Source organism: Brachionichthys hirsutus, chromosome 16 (assembly GCF_040956055.1).
Source record: "Brachionichthys hirsutus isolate HB-005 chromosome 16, CSIRO-AGI_Bhir_v1, whole genome shotgun sequence".
In the NCBI taxonomy this organism is placed as follows: domain Eukaryota; kingdom Metazoa; phylum Chordata; class Actinopteri; order Lophiiformes; family Brachionichthyidae; genus Brachionichthys; species Brachionichthys hirsutus.
This window is the reverse complement of record NC_090912.1, coordinates 7,911,206-7,920,930: the sequence shown is the minus strand read 5'-3', so window position 1 is coordinate 7,920,930 and position 9,725 is coordinate 7,911,206. Positions and strand designations below refer to the sequence as shown.

General features: G+C 42.2%; 2 protein-coding genes and 1 non-coding gene across 3 annotated transcripts; 2 read left to right on the top strand and 1 right to left on the bottom strand.

Annotated features, from left to right (window-relative positions):
* Positions 1 to 3,336: 3,336 nt before the first annotated feature.
* On the top strand, positions 3,337 to 4,227 carry LOC137905793 (dexamethasone-induced Ras-related protein 1-like). Its single transcript, XM_068750054.1, has 2 exons — positions 3,337 to 3,607; positions 3,710 to 4,227. Exons 1-2 carry the CDS (start codon positions 3,337 to 3,339, stop codon positions 4,225 to 4,227), a joined length of 789 nt encoding a protein of 262 aa, XP_068606155.1.
* Positions 4,228 to 5,339: 1,112 nt separating this feature from the next.
* Positions 5,340 to 5,916, bottom strand: med9 (mediator complex subunit 9). Its single transcript, XM_068750383.1, has 2 exons — positions 5,834 to 5,916; positions 5,340 to 5,678 (listed from the first exon to the last, which is right to left on the bottom strand). The coding sequence occupies exons 1-2, from the start codon at positions 5,911 to 5,913 to the stop codon at positions 5,459 to 5,461; spliced, it is 300 nt and encodes a 99-aa protein (XP_068606484.1). The 5' UTR covers positions 5,914 to 5,916; the 3' UTR covers positions 5,340 to 5,458.
* A 2,984-nt stretch (positions 5,917 to 8,900) lies between these two features.
* Positions 8,901 to 9,091, top strand: LOC137906198 (U2 spliceosomal RNA). Its single transcript, XR_011105887.1, has one exon. It is a non-coding gene; the product is annotated as a U2 spliceosomal RNA (small nuclear RNA).
* The last annotated feature ends 634 nt before the right edge of the window (positions 9,092 to 9,725 follow it).

Sequence of the window (9,725 nt, the reverse complement as noted above, 5' to 3'; positions counted from 1 at the left end):
AACATGAAATTGACGATGTGGCACCCAAATCGTTGCTGTTCTGTCTGGTATCAGACAGTTCCAGCTGCTCTGTTTCTTCTCCTTCCATGTACTTTTTTAGAGAACTGCAAATAAAGTCAAACATTAAAACAATTATAAAGGAAAAAAAATGGCACTCAGCTTCATGTACATTTATTTTTACTACCGTTGGTACATTCACTTCACCAAAAAACAGCTGTTTTCACATCCAGTGCAAAGCACTGTGTCCCCACAGATGGCCACACTGGGTTTTTTTTTTTTTCCATGCTATATTTTCTGTCCTCTTCACTAATTAATGTGAGCAAACATGGCGGAGAAGCAAATTAGTTTAATATGCAGGACTGGCCGTGGCCTGTGCGAGCTGCAAGCCAGTGTGTTTACTCTGCTGAGGGCCACCGTGATGCAACGGCCCTTATGTCCCGACATCTAACAGAACAGGCTGCAAGCAGGCACAGAAACAGACACGATGGAGAAGTCTGGAAGAAGCACACAGACAAAGAGATATAGTTCTAAAGACACAGATTTTACTGGACTGCACGTTTGCATTTTCCAGGACTGGCCCTGAGTTTGTCCTCAGGTGGAGCAGCAGGGTCTGGGTGTTTGGCATTGGGGTTTAGCACAGCAACAGCCTTTCTCTTTCTCCGCCCAAACAAATAAAGGGCCTCTACCCACAGTCTTTACCATGAACTGTTATGTATAACATTAGGAAGTAAACTACTTACACAAACATAAATCTTATTGTACTGATTATTTGCTCATTTAAACACTATTATTGTCTAAACTTGGAAGGTGTTTCTCAGTGAAAAGAATAGAGAAAATATGGAGTCTGGTCGACAAGAAAATGGACGGACGGACGGAGTTGGAGGAAATTGGGAATTAAAATGGGATCATGAATTCGATACCCATACAAAGTAGTGAATACGTTGCCCCAAGCGACTTCCTTCCTCCATCTCTGGTGTTTCGTCAAAGTTGTATCGACATTAAGGGGTAAGAGGGACAAGACACATCAAGTGACCAAAATAAACACGGTAACCTTGAATAAAACTGTGGTTCTCTGTAAGTGAATGTTGAGACATTATTCAAAATATTTGTACACAACAAAATAAATTGAAACATAACAAGTTTAGTCCTTTTTTAGAGGCATTTATGTACACATTTTATATTTCAGGTTATGCTTTTAATGAATGCATCACAAAAAATAGGGTTATTTTTTAAATACAGTGTTATCATTCCTTACTATAATAACAAAATAAATAAATGATCATTGCTTTATATGTGTTTACATAATGAAAATAGCACAGCGGTGAGCCCAGATGTCTCCCTCCTTCTAAGAACATACAAGTGCAGGTAGTGTTCGGGACAGCGCCTTGATGAACAAGCCATCCTGCATGTGTCCTGTTGAAAGACTCGCTGGGAACACACGGGCTGAATTACCGACCGATCGTCAAGGGCATCGGACTGGTTCACTCCACTCCGGCTACACAAACCCATCGCTCAAGCCTTGAACAGCCGGGCTTAAGTACATCTATCTGATTTCATCCCCCCAGAGGACTATACTAAAGGTCATCAGTGTTAGCAGGTTTTCGGTTTCACATGAAATCAAGGTAAATACTAAAAGTGAAGATTGTGTTTACCTTGGAGCTGCTGGGGCTATTTGTAAAATACTATTATTATTATTACGTTTCACATTTAGCCTATAATTACAGTGTAGAATAACAGATAAGCAGAGACACGCGGTGCAATGAATATTTATGAACCTTTCCAATAGCTGTTGCTCAATTTGATCCTGTGGTGATGATGCACATGCAAGCTCAGGGAATCTTGGCATTTACTGCAATTAAGCCCCAACTGATGTCAAAAGGGTCATTAAATAGAAAAGAAAATTCAATTTAAAAGAAGGAGGCTCAGCGTCATCATTCGAGAATGCTTTCCTAAATATTTAATGAATGTGTCACTCGGCTTGTAGCTCTTTATGTCGCCTTGAAAAATACATTTACACCCTTAGCTAAAAAGTAAAAGGTGATAAAATGCCTAACCTGACAAAGTAGGTGCGTCACCAACGGTGAACTCTATCTATAGACTCCACTCCCACTGCTTCAATTAACACATATGAGAACATCAATAAATCGAATTGGATGCCTGCAAGCACCTGCTACAACCAGATGTTCTTCATTGTATGGTCTCCCCCCCCTCTAATTGTGATGATGTGCGCATTGCTGTTTATATTACTATCTTCGTGAACCCTAAAGGTTTTTAAGGATCGGAATAAAGCAGCTTCTAAATGTCCATTTCAACTATTGTGCTTCTGGATTCAGAAACTCAAGACTGCTTATTCATTTTATTTTGAAATATTTTTCATTTAATAAAGCATGTGAGTTATTATAAATAGGCTCATTGTCGTTATCTTTGTCCAGGTGTTTTTTTTATGTTGCCCATCACTCTCAATTTAATCTCAATGAAGTTTCAACTGCAAGGAAAACAACTGCACCTTTCCAGGCCTTTGCTGAGAAGACATACTGGTAATAAGACAAAATGATGCAAAAAAAAATAAAACAAGGAAAATATGTAAACGATAGAAAAGTTACTTATAAGAAAACAGCCAATAGGAAATAGGAAATACAAACATTTTAACATGAATACTATATACATATGTACTAGATTGAACATCATTTAAATGGAACTTGTGTTAAAAATCAGCTGGACAAATATGAAAAGCTGCTGTTTCCCTGTTCAAACGCGTTTGCGCCTGTGTGAGCTGCTGTGGAACAGTCTGTCCTCTAATTACTGGTGGTTGAGGAAACAGATGGAGCCCGTGCCTCGTGAAAATAAATCGATCGATCGATCAATCAATCAATCAATCATTCCAAGACTGATCAGTTGGATGACATCTTATGCATGAGAAAAGACATGACGTCTTCTTCTAATGCATTTCAAATCATGCCACAATCAATCGACTGCCCCATTATCAACATCTGCGCCAATAACGCACGGCAACGTGGAAATGTTCGATCTACTAGTTAATATATTGGAAAACGACCCCAATGTCCCTCGCGCTGGGACAGGTGGACAGGTCTGACGCGCGCAAACAGCCATAACGTTATAATTTCGGTTCTCGCTCCCTCCCTCCACGGACTGAAGCGTGGCGCATGACGCATTGGGAGGCGCGGCGAACTTTCCCTATAAATCCCCCGACCTGCCCCCCCCCCACCCTATTGTTGCAGCTCCAGAGAGACAGCGAGGGGTCTCTGGTCTTCACACACACACACACACACACGCACACGCACGCCGTCAAACCTCCGGGCGCAACACGCTGCAAATATGATTAAGAAAATGCCGCCGTCCGAACATGAGTTGAACATTCCGGCCAAGATCTGCCGCCGGATGGTGATCCTGGGTTCCACCAAAGTTGGGAAGACTGCCGTCATCTCCCGCTTTCTGAACGAGAGGTTCGAAGACCAGTACACGCCCACCATCGAGGACTTCCATCGGAAGTTCTACAGCATCAGAGGGGACGTTTATCAGCTGGACATTTTGGACACATCTGGGAATCACCCCTTCCCTGCGATGAGAAGGCTTTCAATCCTCACTGGTGAGTTAACCCCCCCCTGAAACCATCGCAGAGTGAATGTTTGCCTGAATCTTATTTGTCACTAAAGTCTGTCTCTGTTTTTTTTGTTTTTTTTCTTCCCAGGTGACGTGTTCATCTTGGTATTCAGCCTGGACAACAGAGACTCCTTTCAGGAGGTGAAGCGCCTGAAGCGCCAGATCCACGAGACCAAGTCCTGCCTGCGAGTCAAAACCAAGGAGAACTCGGTCGTCCCGCTGGTCATCTGCGGGAACAAGTGCGACAAGGACTGTTACCGCGAGGTGCGGGAGGACGAGATCGAGCAGCTGGTGGACGGAGACGAGCACTGCGCGTACTTTGAGATCTCGGCCAAGAAGAACACCAACGTGGACCAGATGTTCCAGACTCTGTTTACCATGGCCAAGCTGCCCAACGAAATGAGCCCCGACCGCCACTGCAAGGTTTCCCTGCAGTACTGCGAGCTCCTCCGCAGGAAGTCGTCCAGAAGCAAGAAGTGCAAAGACGGGAACGCGTACGGGATCGTGGCGCCGTTTGCGCGGCGGCCCAGCGTGCACACTGACTTGATGTACATCAAGGAGAAAGCAGTGGGGGGCAACAAAGAGAAGGGCTGCGTCATATGCTGACGCTTGATTTGCCTGCGTTTTTCCTGTGGGACTTTGCAGATGGGTCAGCAGGTCATGCGCACAGAGGAGTGCCCCCCCCCCCCCACCGGACGCTGAAACGCACGGGGACAAGAGGCGTTTTGGTCCCCGTGGAAGTGATGCTCTGAAAACGCTGTAAAATCTGCTTCGGAACTTTCTTGCTGTGAAAGACACTGGAGAGAAAAAAAAAAAACATGTTTACAATTATCCGTTTGTCTAAACTTGAACGTTTGTTGCATCATGAACAAAATCCTGAGTGTGTGTTTGTTGTTGTCGACTTTTTGCACAAGATGAAAAATAAAAAATGTTGATTTCATTCTTCTTTCAGTCTTTCTTCACCAATGTGTATGCGTGTGTAGCCTCAATGGAAAAGGCCATACGTTAAGAACCACCTTTACGATGCAGGCGTTGAATGTTGCGGTTGATGCAAGTCCAGTCGGAGACTCTAATGGCAAAACAATCGGTGGAAATATTTATTTAATCAAAAACACCTTCGCTCTGCATTAGTTGTGTAAGCCTGCGTGGCTTTTATGCCATATTATTTATTACCGTATTGGTTGACGCTTAATAATTGAAACGTTTCATTGCATCTATTCATAGTCCGTTGAGATTCAAGTGAAATAAATACAATACTTCGACTCAAATTCTTTAGTTCTCAAGAAATACCTCAAGTAGATTAAAATATGTGTAGTATTAAGAAATCAGAATATATTTTGGTTCGGCATAAACAAATTCCACAGATCTTGCTAAATGCCTTCAAGCAGGATACTCAGACTCGTTCCCATTCTCAATGTGGATTGTTTTAATTTCCTAAATAATTTCACAAGGGACAGATTTGATATTAATTTCATACTATAAATAAATGTTTTTTTTTCCCTTTAATATCTCAACTCTTAATATCCCACGCTGTATCCACACACACACACACACACTTACCCCAAATCCACTGCACTACAAGCACTACACGGCACCAACTAATGCACACTCCAACTGGCAAAATAAAACAGTCACGTAGTTATTAAGTTTATTACAAAACAGGATTGTAACAATATATTAAACGATGAGAAAACGAGGCTAATTCTGCCTCATTCGGACGTTGTCTGTCGCCCAAAACGCAAGAAGGTGCAGCTGAAAAAAACAAAAACAAAAACAAGTCCCGGTGCTCTGAAAGTCCAAACAGAGTTCATGGAGGGTGTAAACAGGGCGCGGATCATCAGGACGCCTTCGGCACCTCGAACATGCACAGACCTTTGTACTTCTGCAGCAGCTGGTTTTTGGTGCGGACCTGCTCTCGCAGCGTGGCCAGCTGCTGCTGCTGCTCCGGCGGGCTGCTATCGATCCCGGGCATGTTGGATATCTGCTCCCGAGCCTCCTGGATCTTAGTCCTCAACTTGGCCAGCTCTTGGTGGACATCCTGGCTGTCCTTGTCCATGCTTGAAGTCGGTAAAGTGAACACAAGCACAAAACACGAATAGCTAATGTTAGCTTTGGCTAACAACAAGCGTAGCAACACCAACACAACGATTGTTAAAGACGGGCAGAGTCAGCAATCTTCTGCTAACAAGCATTAACTCGTCCATAATCTTACCATTTGATAATATCGTGAACTAAAGGCAGTAAAGAGGAATCTTCTCCCTCCTTCTCAATCTTCGGTTGAACCCCAGACATGACGCTCCTTCTTCTTCTGATCAGATTTTACAGGGGACTCAGACGTAGCAAAATGTGAGTTACTGCCCTCTACAGGCCGTTTTTAGATTGCAACTGGCTCAATGAAAATCCTCGTGCAAAATCCAGTGCGATTGTGAAAGCGTTTGTTGTATCCACATTTTCCTACCGGGTTTTTATGAATTGAAGTATAGATTTCACAAATTCTCACATGATAGCTACAAGCTCTGCAGTGAAGATGGCAAAGTTATTCCTATATTACAGCTTTTCCATCATTCACATTCTCGGTGCTGTCAGTGTAAATCTGTGTGCATTCATTTTTCTTGACAATGCTTAGTCACCATACGGTCATTGAATCACCTGCATTCTTATGCATTCCAAATTACTAACAAATTAATACAATTAAAAAAGCATATTATGGCTTTTGGTGCCAGCTCTGTTTCCAGGGTCCCTGAATAAAATCAAATTATTCATTTGGGATGAGGCAGATCTGAGTAAAGCCATATACCTTATGTGCATTGATACCTCAATTCAACCCCTTTGTCGATAAGTGTGCCGCTGCACGCAGTTTTCCCATAGAGTGACAGACGATACCATGCGTAGTCACTTGCGTGGGTGAAAGGAACATATACGGTATAATGGAGTCCAGTGAGTCATCCCATACATCTATTCTGTAGAGCGGTGAAGAGTTGCAATCAGGTTCTATGTTCTTATCTCACCTCCTCTTCTGACGGCAATGTGCCGTCCGTCTTTTTATCACCTTTACTCGACATATTCTTCCGGGTTCAGGGCCTAAATGATTGTTTTCTGTCTACTTAACGGCAGTCATAAAGTCAATATCATAGTAACATAATCAGTCCACAAGGGGTGACGTAGAGTTTGACTGCTGAGAAAGTCAGAGTGAGATAACATTGGCAGAGTGGTCGTATATAATGTTTATGATGGATTAGCTTATTGACTGATTGCGAGTATAGACACTTGTGATGAACTAGCGACATAGTTTTGCCATTTGGGTTCGAGTGAAAGCTCGGACACTTTCGATTTATGACAGGAATATCTCCTCCCACACAAACAATTTCACACACTCTCCTTGTCTAGCAGACATATTGTTAATGTAATTGAAGCCCGATCACCATCGAGCTTTGAGCTTGCTTTTTTTATTATTATTATTATTTGTTCAATCTAGTTGAAGTAAAAAAAAAAAGCCTTGAACAGCTCATGCACACAATCTGCGGGTGATTATTATTATTATTATTATTATCCGCTAGTGCTCCCTTCAGCTCTTGACATAGAAATTCCCATTAGTTCAACATTAGTAACTCTTCTCACGCCTCTCTGTCACCACACTATAAGTAAAGGTCGAGCTATCCATCCATACATCCTTTTTCTTGTCGATGAGACAACTATATTGGTATTGATTTCCGGGTGACACGTTGCCAGTTCATCGCAGGAGCCAAATATAGACCACATAAATAGATACCATCATTCACTCACACCTAAGGCCAATTTACTGTAACCAATTCACCTAAGCTGCATGTTTTTCGTGGTGGTAGGAAATCGGAGAGAATCCATGCAGACACAGGGAGAACATAAAAACTCCTTATAGACAGGCCCCAAATTGGATTTTAACCTGTGACCTTCTTACTGTGCGTTTGGGTGACTTCAGGCCATTTCCAGTCCCTTGTGCTGGTCTTGACCCCCCCCCCCCCCCCCCCCCCAGCCTCTTATCACATGAAAGGACAGCTTGTAGCAGATGACTCATTTCCTTTCCCAGCTCCTGTGACAGAGGCAGGATGCAGATGCCCTGTCTGCTGATCTGTTGTCTAATCTTAGCATGCTTGCCCCATAATTAAATATGGTTCCTCCAACAGTACGACGCTACGACTTATGCTTTCCCCACAAGTCAAACCTTTCTCAGACAGATGGTCTGAGTTTATTAATTGGGGTCAGTGTTTTCCCATTGTGTGATTCTTGCATACATTTTTTATTTTGCAGAGATACACTTTGAGAAACTGCGTTCATGAGAACCACAAAGAAAATTATGAATCTGGTGAATACAATTCTCCACGGGAGTTTCCTCTTCCTGGTGGATTTCCTCAGCATTCTCTTTCCAGTATTTACACAATTATTTACATTAAAATCTATAACAATTCTGCATTTGCATATAGGGAAGAATATCTTTCGCATATACTGTTTATTGTGTGTGAATGCGCGCGTATGTGCATGCATCTCTATTTTTAGTGGAATTATTCAATGCAGCGTCTTACTTATGTGCTGCATTTAAATTCCCGCCCACTAGAGGGCAGCGCATCACCGCAGAGCCTTGCAACACTCCTGAGGAAGAATAACATCTCGTGAGACTTGTCCCTGGGTGGCTTCTTTGTATTACAATCTCGCGGGAGTTTAGAGTCAGCAGAATTCAACATGGCGGAAAGGGAATTGCGAGATGCTTCAAAACGCATTTCTAAATCGGAAACCTGGGTACACTTTGCGTTTTATAGCAAAGACAGAGGCATGGATTATGATAAAGAGTCACGCTACATGTAAACACTGCAATGCGAACATAAAATACTGCAGAAACACCACAAACTGCAATCTGTTTGTTAAATACTGTTGCTTCCTGTTCTGACAATGCAGATATGTACATTTGAAAAATCGTTTTCCACTGTTGCTGAACTATGTCATGTAAAGTAGACTTTGTATAATAAAAACATTCTTATGCGTTAAAAGCACTAAAAATAAGGATTTCCCGGCCATTGGTTTAGCTTCGATCAGGTGACCAGGAAGTGTCAACCAGACGGCTTTGTTACGTCCAATTCATCTAAAATAACTCATTTTCCCAGCGATTCTGAGACGTATTCTTTACTGTCTTGTGTTTACATTTATTCACGTGACCCAGATCGCCTCCGGGCTGTGACTCGGTTCTTTAGACCGTCAGTGAGAAGTGCAGGGCGGCAGATGACACCCCTGCCTCGGACCCTACTCAGGTTATCGCTTCTCGGCCTTTTGGCTAAGATCAAGTGTAGTATCTGTTCTTATCAGTTTAATATCTGATACGTCCCCTACCCGGGGACCATATATTAAATTGATTTTTGGAATAGGGAGATGGAATAGGGGCTTGCTCCGTCCACTCCACGCATCGACCTGGTATTGCAGTACCTCCAGGAACGGTGCACCCCCCTAAAGATGTACAAAAATAAAATATCATGCACAAAGAAGTGTGGGCCTTTCTCTTAGTGTCTCTGCTCATTTCTCCTCTGAAATGAGGATTCAGTCTTCAATCAACAAGAGAGCTTCTTCGGCACCAACATCCCATCAGATCAGGTCTGTCCTTCAGGATAAACCTCTCTGAGATTATTTTGATCTGTGGACTGAATTGAATTGTGTGTGAATATTTGATTGTATGGATTATTGAAATCCGTAAGATTAACTAAGTGCCAATGAACCTTTTTTTTTTTTAAAGAAAAATCAGTGCAGAGTTGGTGTGTATTTTTAACTGATTTTAGAATCCATAAATGGTGTTTTAATATTTAAATGTTCCATTATAGAGCAAATCGGACCCTGATTTTTGGTGAGTGAATTGAATGCATGTTTTTTAAAACGCCTCCATTATAAGCAATTGGGTAAATAAAAGAAAATTATGAAACCAAACTGAAGTGCTTCTTTTTAATCAATGAAATCTCACCTGCACCATATCACCACTAGGTGGGAGACTTCATTAAAAAATACTATTAGGTTGCACGTTTACGTTTATACTTTCACACTAACGAGGGGATTTCATGTTAAAATAAAACAAACATGTGTCTATTTATACG

Excerpts from the sequence above, each read along its gene's own strand:
- med9 (XM_068750383.1), bottom strand. The coding sequence starts at position 5,913 with ATGTCTGGGGTTCAACCGAAGATTGAGAAGGAGGGAGAAGATTCCTCT. Across the intron at positions 5,679-5,833 it reads GTTCACGATATTATCAAATG|CATGGACAAGGACAGCCAGG; the intron begins GTAAGATTATGG and ends ACCGACTTCAAG.
- LOC137905793 (XM_068750054.1), top strand. The coding sequence starts at position 3,337 with ATGATTAAGAAAATGCCGCCGTCCGAACATGAGTTGAACATTCCGGCC. Across the intron at positions 3,608-3,709 it reads AAGGCTTTCAATCCTCACTG|GTGACGTGTTCATCTTGGTA; the intron begins GTGAGTTAACCC and ends TTTTCTTCCCAG.